The sequence below is a fragment of the Pongo abelii genome, chromosome 17, assembly GCF_028885655.2.
Source record: "Pongo abelii isolate AG06213 chromosome 17, NHGRI_mPonAbe1-v2.0_pri, whole genome shotgun sequence".
In the NCBI taxonomy this organism is placed as follows: domain Eukaryota; kingdom Metazoa; phylum Chordata; class Mammalia; order Primates; family Hominidae; genus Pongo; species Pongo abelii.
Genome location: NC_072002.2, coordinates 71,715,140 through 71,738,766, shown reverse-complemented (window position 1 = coordinate 71,738,766; position 23,627 = coordinate 71,715,140). Strand labels below are relative to the sequence as shown.

The following is a 23,627-nucleotide window of genomic DNA, read 5'->3' as shown; positions in this document are numbered from 1 at the left end:
TGAAAACTGAGCAACTGCTTGAAAGAAGTGAAGGAGTTAACCAAGCAGGTATCTGGGGGAAAGAGTGTCCCAGCAGAAGGAGTGACTAGTATGCCTGAGAAGCAGCCAGGGCACTGGAGTAAGCAAGGTGAAAAGTAGGAGAAAACTGAGTTCACATAGTGCTTTTCAGGGCATGGGGAGTACTCTGGCTTTAAGACCCTTGCAGAATTTTGAGCCAAACATTGATGTGATCCACATTAGGTTCTTAAAGAATCACTACCACGACTGCTAAGCTGGAAGGGAAAAAGGGTGAGGCAGGAAGTTTTCGCAGGAACCCGGGTAAGAATGAAGGTAGGCAACCCTGATGCTAACAGGAAAGGTGGTGAGAAGTAGCTGACTTTGGTATATATTTTCAAGTAGACCCAATAAGATATACTTGATAGATTAGATGTGTTACGCCAGAGAAAAAGAGGAATTAGGGATGAACCTAAGAAACTGGAAAAAATGAATAAGCATCAACTGAGACAGGGAAGGCCACAAGTAGAATAGGTTTAGATGGGAAAACCAAGAATTTTGACTATTATTGAGTTTTTGAAGGCTATATAACATCTAGTTTTCAAAGGTTTGTCAGTTTTTTAGGAATCTAGCCCTATTTTTGCAGATACAATGTGATGTCAAACTCCAGCTTCTAAAACACACATGCACAAATCAGTTCTGCTGTTCTTGAAGTAGTGTGAAGGGCCTAGGCAGCCACTGAGCCATCTCCATCTAACCCCAGGGTTTTGAAGAATATAATTTAAAAACCAAAGGTATAAGGAAAGAGCCATACATTTATTGATTTCACACAAACATTCAAGTCCTCTAGTGGACTTGGGTCTGGCAGTGCCCAGTTGAATTGGGTAGCACCAAAAAGTCCATGAGCACTTACCGTTTGACACACAGGCTAAAGGGCAAAGAAACAAAATAGACTTGGGCTCCCTACCATTCAACAAAGTCTTAAAAATTGTGTTTTCTGAGGACATGGCAGGGGGTCTACAAACAAGTTCACAAAATGTTTCTATATACCTCTTACTGAAAGGCTTTTTAAGAGAACCATCAAAAGCTCTGCAGCTCTTAGAGGGATTAACACTAGATGTTCATGGTCCTTTCTTGATATAAAATTGTTTGAACTTATAGAAACTTAAATACTTTAATTACAGAGACCCTGATGCATTTATATATTAAGACATACAAATATAAAGCAATCACTCTGCAGAACTGTCAAAAAACTACAGGCCAAGTTTATTTAAAAATTAGAAACCACAATGTCTTAATGCAGAAAAAAAAAAAAAAAGTCACCAGCAAACAATGTGACCTGTTATTAAATTGGCTACAAAGGCAATCCAGTGACAAAGAATCAAGAAAACTGAACTAAAATGAAAAATTGAATCAAAGTAACTAGTATATACTTTAGGTGGCTGGCAGAAAGAGTCTTGTACCACGCTGCATCACATTCTAGACCAAAAAATTATTATAAAGCCTTCATACTACTTAAATTCCTATAAGGGTACAGTTCTCATTTTGCCTTTACTTGTAAATATTGTATGTTGTATAACAGCTTTATAATTTTTAACTGTGATCTATACTTGCATTATAGACCCTGTCTTGATGATGTAATCTCATCTAAACTAAACTAAAACTATCTAAATGTTACTACCACAGATGTTATATTTAACTACTGAAGTATCTTCTTCATCAAAGTCACCTCAAAGCCCTTTCGCATATTAAATGTCAAGAAAGGACCATTAACAGACTTTTCAAATGATGTACAGTAGGGATTAGTAGTTTTCTATTGTCTTTTTCCTTTCGTAAAAAGCCAGACAGTAAATATTTCTGGCTTTGCAGGCCATACGATTTCTATAGCAACTACTTGACTGCTGTTTTAGCATGAAACAACCATTAATAATATGTAAACACATGGGTATGGCTGTGTTCCAATAAAACTTTATTCGCAAAAAAAAAATGGGAAGGGGGCCAGGTTTGACATACAGTTATGGTTTGCTGATCTGTGGCCTATAATACAATTATATTCAACATAACACAAGTATATGAAGCTGAACATGTGTGGAAAATGAGTTATGTAAAGGACAGACAGCAGAAAAATACTTTAAAGATGCTCAGCTTCAAGCACATAGCATAGCTATGGACTACTGGAATGTATAAAAGCAGATAGAACAACTGGTACAGAACAATTAAAGTGAGATAGGCAAGTTCAAGTGGCAAAATAAATACAAGCACTCTACAGTTAAAATAATAATACATCACATTAATTTCATAGAGGTCTATAATTTTAGATGGAAATGGCCTTAGAAATAGCTTTGTGTGAATCACTTGTTTTCTGGAAGAGAAATTCAAAGTCCTTAGTGTAGTGGCTTAACAAAAAATGGTTGCAAATTAAAGTTATTTTTGGAGAAGGAGGATGAGATTACATCATCAAGACAGGCAGGGTCTATAATGTAAGTGTCAGATCGCAGTTAAAAATGATAAAGCTGTTATACAACATACATTTTTTACAAGTAAGAGCAAAATAAGTAGTCAAAACTTCCATCCGATCCGAACTTAGTATGCTGATGTGGTTGAAATGAGAAATAAGGTAATAAACATATAGAAATTCATCCAAATATAAATAATTACAAAAATATTTAGTGTTATATTTAAACATACAAAATGTGTATGATAATGTGGCCAAAGAAAAGTATATTTTTACACAAATCCTCTGAGAACTAATGTACTTTACCACAAACAGTGAAAATCAGTATATGTTACAGAAAAGAACAGCATGAGCTTTGGGGGAAAAATGCATCTGGATTCAGACTGTTTATAAGACAGATAACTTTAAGGAAGTTACTTGATTTTTTAAGAATATCAGTTCACTTATACACAAAATGGTGATAATACTATCTACCTCATAGGGTTCTTATGAAGATTAAAAACTATATACAGATTTTAAAAGAGCTATTTCCTTTCCTTATTCTTCTACAAACACATCTAACAACAACAACAACAGAAACTAACATTTATAAGTACTTGTATGTCAGGCATTTTTTTCATGCATTGATTTACTTAATCCTTACAATAACTGTGAGGTAGGTGCTACTCTTACATATTATTCCTGTGTCTTAGTTAAGGAAACCAAGCCACAAAGTATTCAAGGCCACACAGCTATGATGTGGTGATACCAAGATTCAAAACCAAGCTCTGGTTCCCAAATAACAAAATCACAGTAAAAAGGCTGAACTACCTAAAGAATTAGTTCTGAAAGTAGTATAAATGTTATTTATTCACTCTTATTAGCTCCCGTTATCTCTTCCATTTGAAAATGTAAAGAAAAGGTACAATTTGTGCATTAAGGTAGTTTAATGACTACAGCTACCATAAAATACTCAATTTAAAATAACTATAAAAGATTCTAGATTCTACTGGGTCTCTCTACTCTGGCTACACATCAAAATTACACCTTTAAAAAGAATATGGATACCTGAATCCCGCCCCTGGCTTTCTGAACAGGAAGGCTACCTAAATGCTAAGATACTCACATTTTAAAAACATTCTGCAAGTGATTTGAGTACATAGCTGAAGTGAAGAGTCACTGTCTAAACACAGATGTAATGGTGATGTAAGTCCAGTGGCATCTGCAAACAGGATGATTTTCAAAGATAAAAATACAAGTGAGAGGTGGTGGTAAGGAACATGGGATGCTGAGTTAGTGCACTGAGAACAAACAAGTCAGAGAAGAGAGTAAGGAGCCAGATAGGAAGGCCAGATTCATTCCAAGTGCCAGGATGGCCAGGTTGGAAACACAAAGGAAATCAAACAGAAATGCAATCTCTATGGCCACAGCAGCAGTTCAGCAACACAATCTGATAAACTGTGAATGGTAAGAATATCTGTTCTTTTGCTATTGCTTATCCTTGCCAAAAAAAAATGGCTTGTCATTGTTGCTACTTTTTAACATAACTTGCAACTACCACTAGTTTTGTTATTAATTGCAATTCTGTAGCATTGTCGTAAGCTTGTAATAAAACATTTGAAATTTGGCTTCACTTTCCTCTCTTAAAATCTAGGAAATAAATTCATTATAAAATCAATCTCAATCTATATTAACCTATTCATTAAATAAAATATGCATGATCAAAAAGCACAGGGAGTACTTGGGGGATCATTTCCACAAAGTACACTACAACAAAATAAAAACCAAACAGCACCAGAACAATATAAAAATTGAAATACAAGTTTATAGAATTACAATATCCCTTAGGCAGAATTGAGGCTTCCATTTAGTGGTGCAGTGTTGTGGCTGAACTAATCTGTAACTATACTGTTTTAAAAAGTCATAACAGGTAAGCAATTATTTCAACAAACTCCTGCAGTGGTTCTTATCCATTTTTATTTAATGGCCTTCTTTTGAGAACTTCATGGAATCTATGCGTCCTTTTCCTAGGGAAAAAAAAAACGAAAACAAAAACCACAAATGCACATAAATGTGGCATTTTCCACATAATGGCAGGTAGATCATGTACCTTGGCCAGCATTATAGTATTTCTAAAGACTCACTATGGGAAAAAATTAATTATCTCTAGTGTATCTCACACCAAAGAGAAAGCCATTCCCAAAGCCCAGATATGTGATTTTTTTATGTCTATGCATATCCACAGCAACAGCACATTCCTAAATGAAAGCTCCAATAGATGTCTGTATTCACAGGTGACCTGGTACTTGCTGGCATCCCCTCCTCTCTTCTCTGTAGCAGCAGTTCTGAATCTTCTTTATAACACACAAAAATATGTGGAATGGTGAAAATATGCTGCTTTAGAGTTGGAACACAGGTGTTTCAGTCCAGGCTTGGTACTTTTTAGCAGTGTAATCTTTTTAAAAACTTTAACTTATGCCCTCAATTTATTGTCTGCGCAAAGAAAGTTTAATCCAGTTTTAGAAATCTTTAGTAAATACATGCAGTGGTGCTAAGCAAAGCTTCAGTTTCTTCATCTGATAAATGAGAATAGCAATGGTACTTATTTGATAGGACTAAAAGAGTAAATAATACACGTCAAGTATACAGCAAAATGTCTGGCAAAGAGTAAATGGTCAATGATCAGCTATTATTAACATGCCTCATATTGTGCTAAGTGTTGGACAAAAATGTCTTTCAGGGTAACAAGAGATATGTATGGAGTCAGAATTAAAAAGGTGTTAAATAAATGACAGTTTCTTCCTCTCTCCATTTGCTAAAATAGAAAGGGAACTGGGACACATGTAAGTTAGTAGCATGCTGCAGAGGAAGCTGGCAAGGTTGCCCATCTCCTCCTCATCATGACTGAAGTCCCCACTTCCCTAAGTTCTTGTGTCTGTGGCTGACAAGTCTCAGTGGAATCCCTCTGTGGGCTTTGCCCTAGGATAAGGAAAGCTGCCTTAACCAAAGTTACGTCCCCTTCCTAGGCCTCCCAACCCTCTCCCAATCCAATGACTAACTGACAAGAGGATATTAAAGTTGAGCCCTGATCCCTAATTCAGGACTAGTCTGAAGGGTCATCCCAGCTCCAGAGTTCCCCCAAATCAACTGAGGCCTTCTATGTAACTAAAACACAATTCAACTTCCCCCTCTGCCTAATCCTGTTTCATTCCTCTAAAGATTGATATTGATCCTAAGAATACCCCTGCACACAAATCTGCCTCGGAGTCTGCTGCCTCGGGAAATGACTTATGACACTTGCCCAAAGTCAAAAAGCTAATGAGAGAGCAAAATGGAATTTACTACAGATGTGCCAGCATAATTCCACAATTATAAAATGAGCAGAAGAGACCCAATGAAAGAATGAACCAAAAGACCTATAAGGTAATGTCATAAATAATACCTCAAAACATTCTAATAATGCCTCATTTGTGGGTTGGAATAAAAATGCAGAAGGATCTCCACTGAAGTGTGCTGATATAAAACAAGACAGCAGCCACCCCTGCATGGAGAAGAAAATGAGAAGGTGATGAAGGAGATGAATTTCCTGGAATGCTTTGTATTTCACTTCAGGAGCAGAAGACTATTTGGACCAAAAGAAGTTTTAAAGTCAGAATAGCTCCTGCCTTTTATTTTATGCAAGAGAATGCTGCAACCCAGAGGGATACATAGCTTACCCAAGGGCACAACGTAACACTAGCCTAATCTAGGCTTCCCATTAATCTTCAGAGTTCTTCAGCTTTGTCTTCAATATGTGATTTCAATATATGTAAAGTGTAACTCCCAAAAAAGATTCACCTATGTTCAAAAAAGTATAAGATACGTTACAAAACTAAGTACGGCTTTTGAATTACGCATCAGTGTCATTCTTTCCTCCCATCAATGTGGATAACTGGGGTTTCACTACATTATGGGTTTTCACAGAATGCTTCAGGAGGAAGGTTAGAACTCACTATCTATGCCTCTAACTACATTAGCAATTAAAGTTCATTAAATATTGTATCTTAATGGCCTTATCTCAAAATGAGGATAATAATTATTCTCTCATTCAATAGGATGCCATAAAGAGTAAATATTTAATGGTAGCAATGCATTCTAAATGCCACATAAACAAACATGGCAATACATATAACAGCTTCCAGCAGGTTAACATTATAATAGGTTAATATTACACATGACTGATCAAAAAGAGTACACGTAAGACAGAGGATCATTTAGACATCTAATTGTTTTCAAACGGGAGCAAGATTTAAACTGACAAATTAAAATTTAATTAAGACATCCCAATTCAAATAAGAAAGGTCTTGAAAATCCCTGTGGTTGGCAAAGTTACCATTTAGGAACTTAAGACCTCTGAGGAAAAAAAAAAAAAAAATAGGTTAATGGGATAAAAGTTAAAAGCAAATTCATGATTACCTTTAAAATATTTTCATAGCAGTTAAAATAAAATAGGCTAAGAACAAGAAAGGAAAAAAAATATAAAGGACATTCTACACATTTTAAATTGTTTCTACGAGGTACTATATCATTCATTCTGATATACTATTCCTGGCCTGCTAGAAACTTCCCAAAATCTCTCATAAATAGAATTTACTAAGAAGCATTGCAGTCTTCCCTTCTCATATCTAGTCCTTTATTCAAAATGCTCAAAGAACAGGCCAGGTTCTAAAACACTTAAATATTTAAAATGTTTGCATAAATTTTATTTATCTTCACTGGGAAAGTTGAGGAGAAACCATGCAAAAGCCCCTCCTCACAGTGCCGTTCAGCCCAGGTTGAGCTCATGCCAGAAATACACTCCAGAACCCCTTTCCATATAGTTCAACTTCCTGTCTTTTAACAATCCAAATGAGCAGTCCTAAGGCCCTTCAGTTCCCAAGATTTCTTTGAAAAATATGTGTCTACTCTGCCACAGCTTTTCAAATCCCTTTTTCCCCCCAATTCTTTCCTCTTTATCTAGCGATAGTAGTAACAATTTTCAAATAAAATTATCACCGTTAGTGGAGTATTGAAGTCCCCCACTATTATTGTGTTGCCATCTCATTTCTTAGTTCTAGTAGTAATTGTTTTATAAATTTGGGAGCTCCAGTATTAGGTGTATATATATTTAAAATTGTGATATTTTCCTGTTGGGCAAGTCCTTTTATCATTATATAATGTCCCTCTTTGTCTTTCTGCTGTCGCTCTAAAATTTGTCTAAGAATAGCTATTCCTGCTTATTTTTGATGTCCACTTGCATGGAATATCTTTTGTAGAAAAAGATATCCCCTCAGCTTAAGTTTATATGAGTCCTTATGTGTTAGGTGAGGGTCTTGAAGACAGCAGAAACTTGGTTGGTGAATTCTTATCCATTCTGCCATTCTGTATCTTTTAAGTGGAGCATTTAGGCCATTTACGTTCAATGTTAGTATTGAGATATGAGGTATTATTCTATTCATTGTGCTATTTGTTGCCTGAATACCTTGTTTTTTTTAAATTTATTTTTGTTTTGTAGGTCCTGTGAGATTTATGTTTTCAGGAGGTTCTATTTTGGTGTATTTCAAGGATTTGTTTCAAGATTTAGACCTTTTAGCAGTTCTTGTAGTGCTGGCTTGGTAGTAGCAAATTCTCTTAGCATTTGTTTGTCTGAAAAAGACTTTATCTTTCCTCTATTTATGAAGCTTAGTTTTGCTGGATACAAAATTCTTGGCTGATAATTGTTTTGGCTAAGGAAGCTAAAGATAGGGCCTCAATCCCTTCTAGTTTGTAGGACTTCTGCTGAGAAATCTGCTGTTAATCTGATAGGTTTTCCTTTATAGGTTACCTGGTGCTTTTGCCTCACAGCTCTTAAGAGTCTTTCCTCCATCTCGACTTTAGATAACCTGACGACTATGTGCCTAGGTCATGATCTTTTCATGATAAATTTCTCAGGTGTTGAGCTTCTTGTATTTGGATGTCTACATCTCTAGCAAGGGTGCGAATGTTTTCCTCGATTATTCCCTCAAATATGTTTTCCAAACTTTTAGATTCCCCTTCTTTCTCAGGAACACCAATTATTCTTAGGTTTAAACAGGAGAGGTCATTTAGGTCTTAGGTCATTTAACATAATGCCAAACTACCTGGAGGCTTTGTTCATTTTTAAAAATTCTTTTAAAAGTATTTTCTTTGTCGGATTGGGTTAATTCAAAAACTTTGTGTTCGAGTTCTGAAGTTTTTTTTTTTTTTTGAGACAGAGTCTCGCTCTGTCACCTAGGTTGGAGTGCAGTGGCACGATCTTGGCTCACTGTGAACTCCGCCTCCTGGGTTCACGCCATTCTCCTGCCTCAGCCTCCCGAGTAGCTGGGACTACAGGTGCCCACCACCACACCTGGCTAATTTTCTGTATTTTTTTTTTTTTTTTTTTTTTTTTTTAGTAGAGACAGGGTTTCACCGTGTTAGCCAGGATGGTCTCAATCTCCTGACCTTGTGATCCGCCCACCTGGGCCTCCCAAAGTGCTGGAATTACAGGTGTGAGCCACCGTGCCCAGCCAAGTTCTGAAGTTCTTCTGCTTGTTCGATTCTATTGCTGAGACTTTCCAGTGTATTTCACATTTCTCTAAGCATGACCTTCATTCCAGAAGTTGTGATTGTTTATTTATGCTATCTGTTTCACGGAAGATTTTTCCCTTCATATCTTATATAATTTTTTTGATTTCATTAAGTTGAACTTCACCTTTCTCTGGTGCCTCCTTGATTAGCTTAATAATTGACCTTCTGAATTCTTTTTCTGGCAATTCAGAAATTTATTCTCAGTTTGGATCCATTGCTGGTGAGCTAGTATGATCTTTCGGCGGTATTAAAGAATCTTGTTTTGTCATATTACCTTCAGAATTGTTTTTCTGGTTCCTTCTCATTTGGGTAGGCTATGTCAGAGAGAAGATCTGCAGCTCAAGGCTGCTGTTCAGATTCTTTTGTCCCATGGGGTGCTCCCTTGATGTGGTGCTCTCCCCCTTCCACTGTGGATGTGGCTTCCTGAGAGCCAAACTGTAATGGTTATTTCTCCTCTGGGTCTAGACAGCCAGTGGAGCTACCGGGCTCTGGGCTGGGACTGAGGCATTCTGCACAGAGACCAGTGATGTGAACCGTCTTCAGGTCTCTCAGCCATGGATACCAGCACCCACTCCAGTGGAGGTGGCCAGGGAGTGAAATAGACTCTGTGAGCAGCCTTAGTTGTAGTTTTATTGCACCAGTTTTGTGTTGGTTGGCTTCCAGCCAGGAGGTGGTGCTTTCAAGTGAGCATCAGCTGTGGTAGTGTAGGGAGGATCAGGTGGTGGGTAGGGCCCTAGGGCTCCCAAGTGATTATGTCCTTTGTCTTTGCTATCAGGGCAGGTAGAGAAAGACCATCACGTTGGGGCAGGGTTAGGCATGTCTTAGCGCAGACTCTCTTTGGGCCGGGCTTGCTGCGGCCGTGGTGGGGGATGGGAGTGTGGTTCTCAGGCCCTTCTACACATTGGTTTAGGCAAAGACTTCATGACCAAGAACCCAAAAAGCAAATGCAACAAAAACAAAGATAAATAGATGGGATTTAATTAAACGAAAAAGCTTCTACACAGCAAAAGAAACCACCAGCAGAGTAAACAGACAACCCACAAAGTGAGAGTAAATCTTCACAATCTACACATCTGACAAAGGACTAATATCCAGAAACTACAAGGAACTCAAACAAATCAGTAAGAACAAAGAATCCCATCAAAAGATTGGCTCAGGACATGAATAGGCAATTTTCAAAAGAAGATATACAAATGGCCAACAAACATATGAAAAAAATGCTAAACATCGCTAATTATCAGGGAAATGCAAATCAAAACCACAATGCGACACCACTTTGCTCCTGCAAGAATGCCCATGATCAAAAAATCAAAAAATAATAGATGTTGTCGTGGATGTTATGAAAAGGCAACACTTTTACACCACTGGTGGGAATGTAAACTAGTACAACCACTATGGAAAACAGTGTGGAGATTCCTTTAAAAACTAAGAGTAGAACTACCACTTAATCCAGCAATCCCAATACAAGATATCTACCCAGAGGAAAACAAGTCATTATATGAATAAGATACTTGCACACCCATATTTATAGCAGTACAATTCGCAGTTGCAAAAATATGGAATCAGCCGAAATGCCCATCAATCAATGATTGGATAAAGAAATTGTGGTATACATACATACCATGGAATACTACTCAGCCATAAAAAGGAATGAAATATTGGCATTTATAGAAACCTGGATGGAACTGGAGACCATTATTCTAAGTGAAGTAACTCAGGAATGGAAAACCAAACATCGTATGTTCTCACTCATACGTGGGAACTAAGCCATGATGTTGCAAAGGGATAAGAATGATACAATGGACTTTCAGGATTCAGGGGAAAGGGTGGGAGAGGGGTGAGGGATAAAAAGATTACACAGTGGGTACAGTGTGCACTGGTAGGGTGATGGGTGCACCAAAATCTCAGAAATCATCACTAAAGGACTTATTCATGTAACCAAACAACACTTGTTCCTCCAAAACCTATTGAAATTAAAAACAAAAAACAAAAAACAGAGATTAAATGAACTTTTAAAAAACTGTAAACAGATAAAAATTTAAAAAATAAAATTATTACAGTTAAAATATAGAAGCTAATTCACAAATAACAGAAGTTTGTGTAAAGATAAATTGCGGTTAGAAAAGTGATGACAACAGTACTCTCTTACATAACTAGGATAATGAGATGTAAACTAACCTACCCAGCATCCAGCCCAGAGCCTGAATGCAACCAATCAGCAATTCATTTATTTACTACCTTCCTACTTTTTTTTTTTTGAGCCAGAGTCTCGCTCTGTCGCCCAGGTTGGAGTGCAGTGGCGCCATCTCGGCTCACTGCAAGCTCCGCCTCCCGGGTTCACGCCATTCTCCTGCCTCAGCCTCTCAAGTAGCTGGGGCTACAGGCGCCCGCCACCGCACCCAGCTGATTTTTTGTATTTTTAGTAGAGACAGGGTTTCACTGTGGTCTCAATCTCCTGGCCTCCTGATCCGCCTGCCTCGGCCTCCCAAAGTGCTGGGATTACAGGCGTGAGCCACCGCACCCGGCCGTTCCTACATTTATATACAGATATTTGTACTAAGCAATGGAAAAATTCTAAAGGAAACAGCATTTATTTTCACTCTCCTTGCAGGAAAATATCAAATACAAAAGGATGGTGTTGAGAAATTACACAAAATATGTTACACTTAATCAGTGGTCTTCAAAATAGGTAACCCTCTTCAAATGGGAGTATCTTAAAAGTTTCAAGGAATAGATAGTTTTAGAAGCACAAATAGTTTTAAGACCTAGGTAGTTTAAAGGAATTGATTTCTGGGTGCTAAATTTGCTAATGAACTCCTTCCCTAAAACTGTGAGGGTAGAAATTTCCACTTCAAAGAAAATAATCAAGGATTTAAGATTTCTGATTTTTAATGGGAAGTTTGTTCAAGTATTTATTAAAAATTGATGATGATGGATATGAAAGTTAAATATTCTACTGAATATTTTAGAAGAGCCATAAGTTTTATTTTTAAACATCAATATTCACAATCTCCTCAAGATACTGTGAAAATATATTTTGCAATTAAAAAGTTATAGCTGTCAACATAAAATGTGCAAAGGATTAGACATTTCTTGACACTCTCAGGGAGATACTGAGCAAAAAAGTTTGAAAGCCACCATACCAAATCATGTCAAAGTTTCATTAACCTCTAATAATCTAATGCCAAACTTCTAAATAAGGACCTACTCTACATATGTTAAGTCCTGGGCTGTCTGAAGTGACAGATAAGCTAGACTAATTAAAGAGGCCTTTGTAGAAACGGTGAGATTTAAGCAGGGTTTTAGGAATGGATAGCAGGGATCTTGAAGAACTTGAGAAAAGATAAATAAGCCTGAGTGGGGAGGTAGGATCCAGTAAGCATGTAGTTGTTGGCCGTAGAGGGAGAGTAATGTGCCCAGGTGGAGAAGGGAAACGGTTCTCAGGTCGCAAGACACTTGAGTTCGAGATTAGGTTTTACTACTTTTTGGCTGAGTCACTTTGAGGAAGTCTTAAGTTCCTTTTGAAGACCAAATGAGGGGAAAGACAGGAAAGAAAGTGTTTTTTAAATTGTAAAGTTATAGCCGGGCACAGTGGCTCACACCTGTAATTCCAGCACTTTGGGAGGCTGAGGTGGGTGGATCATTTCTGGTCAGGAGTTTGAGGCCAGCCTGGCCAACATGGGGAAACCCCGCCTCTATGAAAAATACAAAAATTACCCAGTCATGGTGGCCTACACCTGTAATCCTGGCTACTTAGAAGGCTGAGGCAGGAGGTTGCAGTGAACCAAGATCACGTCACTGCACTCCAGCCTGGGTGACAGAGAGAGACTCTGTCTCAAAAAATAAAATAAAATAAATAAATAAATTGTAAAGTTATAGCACATATTAGTCGTTAAGCCCTTTCCAACTGGGAGCAACTGAACAGCAGCAGTTTGCACAATGGTCAAAAGCATGAACTCTGGAACAACAGACTAGATGGAAACAAAAACTCCTTTCGCAGAGGTATGATCCTTGCCAAGTTAACTAAACCTCTCTAAGCCCCACCAGCTTTATGCATAAAATGGAGACAAGAGGGATCCACTTTACAGGGTTATTATGAGGATGAAGTGAGTTAATGCATGTAAAGTGCTAAAAAAAAAATAGTGCTCATAATAGTTGCATCATTGTGGTTGTTGGTGGTATTGTTTAAATTTAAATGTTATTACTCTGATTCTCAAATTGAGATCAAGAGATTATCACTAATAAGTATTTGTTGAATGAAGTCTTTCAAAAAACAGTTATAGGAGGGGCAGCTAAGTCTATTGAAGGGCTTTCATAATAAAAGTCATTAACATGGCCCTCAGTTTTACAGCAAGAGTATGTGGCAATGGTCCAGTGAAGTTCACTGCTGTCATAAATAACAAAGTAACGTGCATCTTTTTCTCTTGCTTAAAGGCCAAAAAAGCAAAAGGATCTATTGCATTTTGTTCTACAGAATATTTTGTGATATATTCAGTTGGACTATATTTGTTCCTTAAGAGGACACAATTTATTAGAAATAATTCTGCTATATGGAATTATTTGCCACTTTGACCTTACTGAAAGGAATTCTGACACTGAAGAACCAAAAGAGTTTATTTTAAAGCACCCTTACCTATTATTAACATACCAAGCACAGAACCAAAGACAGTAGAATGACACAGCCCTTTGAATTTTGATTGTTATAGTCTATAGTCATTTAAAAACTGTTACTGGAATATTTTTTAAATTACAGGGGTAATTCATAATTCATCATGTATGCTCTTTTTCATAAACCCATGTATTATTTATATGTATTACCACATATACAAATTTATTAATATGCCCATTAATTTAACAAATATGTGTTGAGCATTTACTTATTGAAAGGAAAATGAATATATTTTCTTTTCAAAAGAAAAGATTGGTGTTCCACCCCAATCCTGACTTTTCAAACCACATTCAGAACAAACTGCATAGTTTTCCAGAAATTATTTTAAAAGCTTTAACTTGAATCTAGCTTTCATAAATTCTGGCTAAAATCTTGACCAACAATGCAAAAATACAAAGGTCAGAAATGTGTTATTTTAAGAAAAACATTTAAAAGACGATGTTTTAACTTTGAAAAAGGAGTTCAGGTTACTGTAACTAATGGGAAATGTGCCAGATTGTACTGCTTTCTAACTTCACGCAAGCAATCTAAATGAGCTAAAACTCAGGATATATTCAATATTATGAGACTTTGCTGACAAATAATATGTATTCAGAAGCAACAGATCAGCATTAGAAATTTTAAAACTTACAAGTATGTCTGGCCAGCGAGTAGTTGGATCCACCACTAGTCAACCCGAATCCCTCAGGAATTTGGCTAGAGCTTCGAGGTCTGGTCAATAGTTTAGGAGGTTCAATTTCAGCACCAAATTCAGCTCCTATTACTCCAAGCAAAACAATAGCAGTAGCTTGCTTCCGTCTTTCCTCATAAGATGTAGAAATTTTTTTCATTTGTGGGACACTTGATAAGCAACCTGAAGACCGAAACATAGAATCTCAATTTAAAACAAATCAATATAAAAAAAGACACGATTAGAAAAACATTCAAGACTGCACTTTCAGGAAAGAATAGCATTTTCAGCAGATGGCACTAGGACAAATGGTTACTCACATGCAAAAGAATGAATTTAGACAGACCCCTATCTCTAACCTTCCAAAAAAAAAACCTGAAAATTGAACATAGTCCTAAATATAAGAGCTAAAACAAAAAAAACTCTAAGACGGCAACATAGGTGTATATGTTTGTAATTTTGGATTATATAATGATTTCTTAGATATGATACCAAAAGCACAAGTAATTTTTTAAAAATTTTACATAGGATTTCATCAATACTAAAAACTTTTGTGCTTGAAAAGACAGAATCAAGAAAGGATAAAGACAACCCACAGATTCAGAGAAACTATTGTCAAATCATCTATCTAATAAAAATTATTTCCAGAATACATAAAAACTTTTATGACTCAATAATAAGAACAAACTGAATAGATATTTTTCCAAAGTTGTATGAATGGTCAATATGCACATGAAAAGATGCTAAACATCATTAGTCATTAGGAAAATGCAAAGGAAAACCAATGAGATACCACTTCACATCCACGAGAATGGCTGCAATAAAAAAGACCATTACAGAGCTGTTGAGGATGCACAGAAATGGAAACCCTCATGCTTTGTTGTTGGGCATGATAAAAATGGCACAACTACTTTGGAAAACAGCTTGGCAGTTCCTCAACAAGTTAGACATAGGGTTACCATGTGGCCCCCAGCAACTCCACTCCAAGGTATCTCCCAAACAGAAATGACACACATGTACACACAAAGACATGGATGCTCACAGCAGCATTATTCAAAATAGCCTTGGAAACAACTTATATGTCCATCAACTGAAGAATAAAGAAAATGTATTAGATTGGTACAAAAGTAATCACAGTATTTGCCATTACTTTCAGTGGCAAAAATAGCGATTACTTTTGTACAAATCTAAGTATATCCATACAAAATTAGATTACTCAGCAATAAAAAAAGGAATGAAGTACTGATACATGCCACATGAATGACGCTGAAAACATTACACTAAGGGGAAGAAGCTGGTCACAAAAGACCATATATTGTATGATTCCATTTATATGAAATGTTTAGAATAGGCAAATCCATAGAGACAGAAAGCAGATTAGTGGTTGGCTGGAGTGGGGGTAAAATGGTTAACAATGGCTAATAAGTACTAGTTTTAGGGAGTAATGAAAATGTTCTAAAATTAGATGGAGGTAATATCTGCACAACCCCAAATATGCTAAGGATCACTGAATTCCACATTTTAAAAGGATGAATTTTATAGAACGTAAGTCTTATCTCAGTACATTTGTTTTTTTAGAAAGATTGCTCATTGAGTAATTTATTAATGTGCCCATTAATTTAACAAATATTTATTGGGCATCTACTTTGGATCAGAAAATAACAAGCATGAAAATAAACAGCTCAGGTTTCTAAGAATCTCACAAGTGCATGAAAAAAAGAGAGTACATTGGATTTAAGACTCAAAGGGTAAGTTTTCCAGGCAATAAGAGGGATGGGCCATACAAGGAGGAGAAGGATTATTTCATCCAGTATGGCCCAGAATGCAAAACAGCAATCAGGTATTTGAAGAAATACTTGTTACTGGAGCAAAGCTCAGGATAGTTTCATATTCAGAAGAAAGATTAGAAGGATACCCAAAAATAATTAAAACATTTTATTTCTTGATTAGAATATCAATAAATAGGGCATAATAGGAAATTACCTAATACATAATGTTACTTCTTAAAATTTCCTTTCTTAACCTCACTCTTGCTACATTCTTTTAAGACTTACATAGTTCTACCCTTTTTTAGTTCTACTCCATTCTAAAAATAGTCTACCATTATTGTTTGATATTTATTATGCAATATTATAAGCATCCACAGAATTAGTAGAAAACATATAAAGAAATCATGACTAACATGTACACAACTAATGAACTTTATAAAATACTGATGTTTTTCCAAAGGTTTCCAATTTTTATAAAGTAATTAACTAATCTGGGTATTATCAAAGCCCACCATGGACTGTGTCTTGACCTCACTGCCTTGCCCTCCTGCCCTAAAGGTCACCACAATTCTGACCTTATCAAATTTTATATCTATTATATAATTATATCAATGTTACCTGAAATAAATTAATATATTTTCTGGCCTTGAACTATGCTTCCATATCTGGGGTAAACCCTGGATAAACAAACGTATGCATGGATAAGCAATGACAGATAGATAACACCAACAGATAAACACACCAACAGACAGATCCTGAACTAAATTTGCTAATAGGCTTTTTTATATCCATGTCCATAAGTGAGATTGGTCTATAATTTTCTTTTCATATTCTATACTTAGTATCAACATAATACAAGCCTCAAAAATGAGTTAAGTAACGTTCACCCTCTCAGTCCCTGAGGTCCCCCTTCCATCATTCCTTGAAAACAGTTGAAGGATTCTTGAAGTTTCATGAAAATTCTCCTCTAAAACTATTAAGAGTCTGCATTTCGAGACACTCCTGTGTGGAGTCAAAGGGTAGGATATGGTGGCAAAAGTAGCAGGATGAAGGAAGGAATATTTATTATGAATTCATATTATTTAATAGCTCCTTATTTAGTTTGACTTTCTTCTTCTTGAGTCATTTCTGGTAGATTATAATTTTAAAAGAATCATCTATTTCATCTACATTTTCAAATTTATTGGTATGGAATTATTTACAGTATTCTCTATATGATTAAAAAAACTCAAGTATATCAGCAGATATAGATCCTTTAAACACTGTGTATTTATACCTTCTCTAATATTATTTTTCATGCTTTTCTTAAAGTTTTGCTGGAAATATATGTTTTATCAGATTATTTTTGTTTTGGTTTTTATTTTTATTTTTGTAGAGACAGGGTTTCACTATGTTTCCCAAGGTGGTCTTGTACTCCTGGCCTCAAGTGATCTTCCTGCCTTCGCCTCCCAAAGCGCAGGAATTACAGGCATGAACCACTGTGCCCAGCCCCAAATTAGTTTTAAAAAGTACTTTGGTTTTGATCTTTTGTATCATTGCTTTCTATCTTATTAATTTCTGCTCTTATTTTTATTATTTCTCCTTCTACTGTCTTTAGATTATCCCTTTCTTCTGTTTTGTTTCTAGTTTCTTATATTGAATAGAATTCACTTATTTCCACTATTTTGCATTATGGTTAACATTGCCAGTCACGTATTTAATACATGCATTTTCCTCTTCCTCTTTATCAATTTTTTTCTGAGTAGCAATGCACTCAGATCTTTTCAATGTCCTTTCAGGAACTGAGGAAGCCATAGCCTAGCTCCTGCCTTTAAACTTTATTTATGATGTATTGTAAGTTCTCTTTAGCTCATAGGAGCCAAAAGCCTACTTCTGGAAAGTAGCTAATGGTTTCAGCCCAGATCATTACATTTCTATTTCATTACTGGTCCACAGAGATACCTTCTTTGAGCCTAGTTATGTCTCTTTGGTTTTCTCTTTGTATACTTTATCCATCATAGCAATGTATTTGGCACAGAAGGATTAAAAAAGTGAACTCCTGGAGCCATCTTGATTGGAGGTCAGCTTTCTGCTCTTTCTAATATTAATCCACCCAGTTTTTCTGGCCGCTTTCAGTTCTTTGCGCTATATGTTGATTAAATGAGTATAACAAAGGTCACTCAAAGCTCAGTATGCCAACCCGGAAATTAGCAGCAAGGCTCTCTGAATACTTTTTGGTATTTTGTTTTACTTTATCTATTTGTTTTACTTTGTCATTCTGTATTATTGGAGGTAAGGCAAACTAAAGAGGTGCCAAACCGTGAGAGGCCTCGTATGGCAAGCTGAAGACTTCTAACTTACGGCTAATTGAAAGCCATTAAACAGTTTTGTATAAGGTGGTGATGTTAGATTCGTTCACTGTTAGATCATAGTAGTGGCAGTATGGTGGATGAATTGTGAGGTCAAACAAGACTGGTGTCAAGGAAAACCAAAAGAAGACTCACACAATGATCAGGTGAAGAACAATAAGAACCAGTGGTGGTGGCAGTTCATTCCATCCATTATTGAACTCAGTTATTCAACATGTAAGAATTGCAGGTCTTGTGTATGCCTGGCATTATGCTAGATAAAAATTAATACAGTTAAGTAAAGCCCTGCCCTCATTGAACTTAAGGGCTACTAAAAAGGCATTGGAAATGTGTAGGTTACAGAATCAATGAGAACTTTCTGGATCGAAAAAACAGCATGTTTAAGAACTTAAAGCATGAAGGAGTCTGTGGATTTCTATTTCAAGGACAGGTAAGTTGGCTGGAACTCTATAACCCTAGAGGAGAACTGCAGAAAATGAAGCAGGAGAGGCAGGCAAGGGCCAGATCATATATGATTCTGTAGGTCATATGCACATTCCAATTTATATCCCACAAACAGTGGGAAGGTATACAAAATGGGTTTTAAACTACAGAATAGCTTAATTAGATTTAGGGTTTCAAAAATCCACTGTAAGCACGTATAAAGAATATTAGAAGTGGGGTGATCACTTGGGGGGTACTGTAGAAATCAAGATGAGAGATTACAGTGGATTTGGTTTTGTGATGTTAAACAGAAGACACAAGAAGTGGAGAGCTTTACGACACACGGTGAGGTCTGAGAAGATGGAAATATGGCAGAAAGATTTGAGATATCATATCCTAAGTTCGTTTAAAAATTACTGATGAAAACAAAACAGAACAAAACAACCATGGCAACAAAAGTAGATACAGCCTTTCCAGAAGCTGACTTTAAAAAACTTCTGGAGGACATGACTTTATAGTATACACTTTAAGTTCCATTGTAATTTAGCTGTGCTGAAAGGCACAAAAAAATCTGCATGTTGGCAAGAAGACCTACTTAAGTCTAAGAAATGGAAATTATAGGATATTATAAAGAATCTAATAATTGAAAAAGAACTGAGTGAGAAAGTGGCTTAAAGTATGTAAGGGGAAAAGGAGGATTGGTTATCTAGAAAACGAAGATGGTAACACCAGAGTATTACTTACTTGGATTCCTAAAATGTTTGGTGCAATTATGAGTATAAAAAAGATTTCTTCTTGTTGCTGTTATGGTTTCTTAGCTTCTGCACATGACACTTTATTCTTTTTCTTTTTTTAAAGTTAGTTCTGGATGTTTGCCATTCAGTTTTAGGTAGTGTATAGAAAGGAAAAATCGAAAAGGAGCCCACAGATAATAGATTTATCTTTAAAACTATTCTAATTGCTCATGTAAAAGTTTAGTTATGACCCATTTTCTTAATTTGTTGAATTTTGTATAGGATATTTCAGATCACATGCAGGTTGATTAATAATGATGCTCCTCCAATGTTACAAATTATTTTGTCATGATAAATCATATTTTGTGAATTATATTTCTTATAAAAATATTTTAAATTAATATTTAAAATTTCTAGTCTGATACCAAAGTATGCATTTCTCTCTCTTCATGGAAATTTTTAGTTTTTTAAAGACAGAGAGGAAATGTCAGTAAAAAGTATTAGCAGGTATACGCTATTACAGATTCAAAGTGTGACACCAATCTGTGATAGCTATGGTAACTAAAGGGGGAAAAAACACCTAAATGCGTAACCATACTAAGAAGAAAAAAAAATCAATAATCATTGCCTCTGTGTTTAGAAGAACCTTAATTCTAGAAAAAGTGATATTTAACATTTTGATAATCTGTATCTCAGGATATGCATTTAAAACCAACTTTGTTTATAAGAACAGGCATAAGGAGGAAAAGCTCTGTGGCACAGCAACTAGATTCATGTACTATATATTTTACTCTTTACATAGTATTCTTGAAACAGGAAGCAAACCAAGCTCCCCTCCCCCATGTCTCAGCAAGAGCATGCCCCATAACAATAGTTCAAAGGAAAGCTCTATTCTGCAGTTGCACTGATTGTTCTGTCAGCTGACCTCTGCAGAAGGGAATTGCTAACCGCTGCCTTGCTCCTTAGCTGACAAATGAATGATCGCAGCTCCATCTATTTTCACTATGGCTGCCTCTAGCCCAGGTGCTCAGACAGAGAGCCTGGTGTGACATCTTAGATCAAGATGAATTGGCACAAACTCCTGATCCAAGATTGTTTTATACCATTTAATTTAGTTTCTTCCCCTGCTTGGATGAGCACAGCTCTGGTTATGGATTTCTATTCTAATGTACTGAAGCAGGCCCTGAAAGAAGCCAATGAAGCAGCTGCTGGAGCAAGGGACTGCAGGGATACTGATCAATAGGCAAGGCATTGACCCCAGCCGTTCAGCCTCTGCAACGGCCACTGCTTGAAGCGGGAGGGGGCACAGAAGCACACATGGGCTGCTTCCAGTAGGAAATTAAACAACAGGGGCATTTGGTGAGCTCCGCCTCCATCCCTGGTCCCCCATCTTCTTTATGTTCCTTTTGTTTAATTGCCTCAATTTTGTCTTAACTCCCACTCCAGCAGAAGGAATTAAGACTTTAGGGAAGTTTTAACAGTGTACTTTCAAACAATCATTTGCAAATTTTATCCCTAAGATAATGGAAAGAATCGTAACAGGTGCCCTCTGCTAAGTGGCCAAAATATGAAATCTTAATTAGCTGTCAAGTACATCACTTGGTGTAGTTTAAAGGTTGGCATGTACATAGGCTCATAAGAACACCGTCCAACTGGCAATTAACACTACTGATGCTGAAATTCTACAGTATGTAATTTTTATCAGTATTCAAATCTAAAAAGATGATAGCCCTTCATTAACAAGGAAAGAGGTAAAAAAGAACAAGGAAAGGAGTCCCTAAAGGAGACACTGACTGATTAGTGATTCTATAAGCTAGAGATGCCCATCCTGCTACTGTTCTAAAAATAACACGGCAATTTCTCATTCGTATAATTTTTCAAATTTGGAAATATCTTTAAATTATTGGCTTGCTGTTACTTTATTAACAGAAGAAATATGTAACTAGTTGCAATGTTTTCCTACAAATAAAATGACAACCAAATGGAAGATTTTGAGATATTAAAAAATTGGAAGATTTTGAGATATTAAAAAAAAATTCTGTAAAAGTAAACCTTTCTACAGTTTCATTTGTCTCATGAAAATTTGGTATTTTTTTTTCACAGAGACATGCCTCCATTTAATCATGCTAAGGGGTGACATGGAGATCCATTTTCTTGACAGGACGGTTGATCACCCTATCACAGTAAGAAAATTAATACCTTCAACTAGCTCTGTGTGGAAAAGAGAAGCTACATGCGATGGTAAAGGACATTAATGTTCTGCATTTTAAGTTGCAAACAGAATACATGTTCTGTGTGAAAATGATACGTGGTCTCATTATTGGGTTACTTATAACAAAATATGAGGTTTTAATTTTGATTAAAACAACAATTTACTTCACACAGTGATCTTCAAACGTACGTAATTATCTTCAGATTTAGCATAACTGACTCTAGATTTACACAAACTGGAATAAACACTTTGCTTACAGCTTAACTAGAATACAGGTAAAATATTTGAGAAGTTTAAGCTATTTAAAGGGCTATGAGGTATTGATTACTTCATTTAAAAAGCAGTCAGAGAGTGCAACCAAGAGGTCAAGATAAATTTAACAGTTTGAAGCACTTTACTAAATAACTCTAAAGATCATGTTAATTGGCTTTGTGCAGTGCTAGGGTAAAATTAATTTTATCCTAGCTTACAATAAAAGGATTAAAAGACATATTAAGTTCTTCAGTTTTAACTGGAATAGGAATCAATGGATTTGAATTAAGGCTAAAGGCGGTTTTATGAGAGATGGACTACTAGCAGATACTTTATATGTGCTATTAGCCATATATTGATGGGGCTTTATTATTGCATTAGGTATTAAAACCTTAGATAAGTAGATACCACCAATTTACTACTCTGAGAATACACCTTCAGAACTGTGCTTTGACCTGAAAAAACTGTTCTCAAACATTCAATTCTTTATTTAGAAATGAGTGTCATAATACTTCTTATAGCTGACTTATATATAAGTAAATTTCTAGTAAAAATTAAAATAATGCGGGCGAATTCAGTCAGAACTCCCTTCAAGATAATAACTATATTGAAAACATAAACTATAAAATAAACATGTCATTAGGATTTTTTTTAACCCAACACATTATACTGAGATTTGTGTTAACATAAGAATTTTATGCCAGAAATTTCTGGCACAAGATGGAGTCCAAACAACATTCACAATGATACAAATATTTTCTAAATTTGGCATAAATTGCAATATACCCTAAAACCCTTTTGAAAGGTCAGAAATGTCTATTGGTTCATGATAAATAAAAATAAACAATAAAAGTGTTTCTTTACTTTTAAATATTTAATAATATGTTTGAGAATCATATGTATAGAAAGATAATTTGGTTTTACTACTTGCTGCCTGGAAAAGTGCAAAATATAATTTGCATTTAATAAGACATAGTTTTAAAAATAGATAACCGTGACTTTGTAAGACTACATAAATGACTAGAAAAACAGTGAGCTTCAAGATCTCACAGCAGAAAACTAAATGGCAACATGTAGAGACTAAAATAATTTGGATTAAACTAGAAAATACTTTCTATTATGGTTTTTTACAGCCTTGTTTTATTTGCAATTAAGTGTATTTGCTAATATTAGATTTTGATTAATTATTAAAAAGCAAGAGCAAACTTAGCAAAGTGAACTTTGTTAATACTGACATTCTGGAGAACAAGCGAACTTTCAGACTTAAGACACGATTTACTATGCACAATGTCTGCATATAGTTAAATAGTCTGAGCACATCATTCAAAGCCCTACAAATGTTAGTCAATAAAGCTACAAAAGATTTCTATTTTCAGACCAGTAAAATATTCTTCTAAAATTTTCATTTTATTTCTATTTTCTCAGTCCCAAGGATATTTTAAATGTGATATGGCATTATCAGCATACACTGACTATAAAAAGCGTATATAAAATTGTATACTGTATTGAGTTTAAA

The 23,627-nt window shown here is 35.7% G+C and overlaps 1 protein-coding gene and 1 long non-coding RNA gene across 6 annotated transcripts in view; one reads left to right on the top strand and one right to left on the bottom strand.

Annotated features, from left to right (window-relative positions):
• WDR7 (WD repeat domain 7) overlaps window positions 1-23,627 on the bottom strand; it is a 398,951-nt gene that overhangs the window by 147,599 nt on the left and 227,725 nt on the right. For all 5 annotated transcript variants that reach the window (XM_054538012.2, XM_054538011.2, XM_002828242.6 and 2 more), the window contains one exon: window positions 14,335-14,556. In XM_054538012.2, coding sequence (XP_054393987.2) covers window positions 14,335-14,556 — 222 coding nt within the window. The remainder of the gene's footprint in view (window positions 1-14,334; window positions 14,557-23,627) is intronic.
• LOC129051600 (uncharacterized) lies at window positions 17,520-21,952 on the top strand. The gene is made up of 2 exons (XR_008515963.2): window positions 17,520-18,920; window positions 21,751-21,952. It is a non-coding gene; the product is annotated as an uncharacterized LOC129051600 (long non-coding RNA).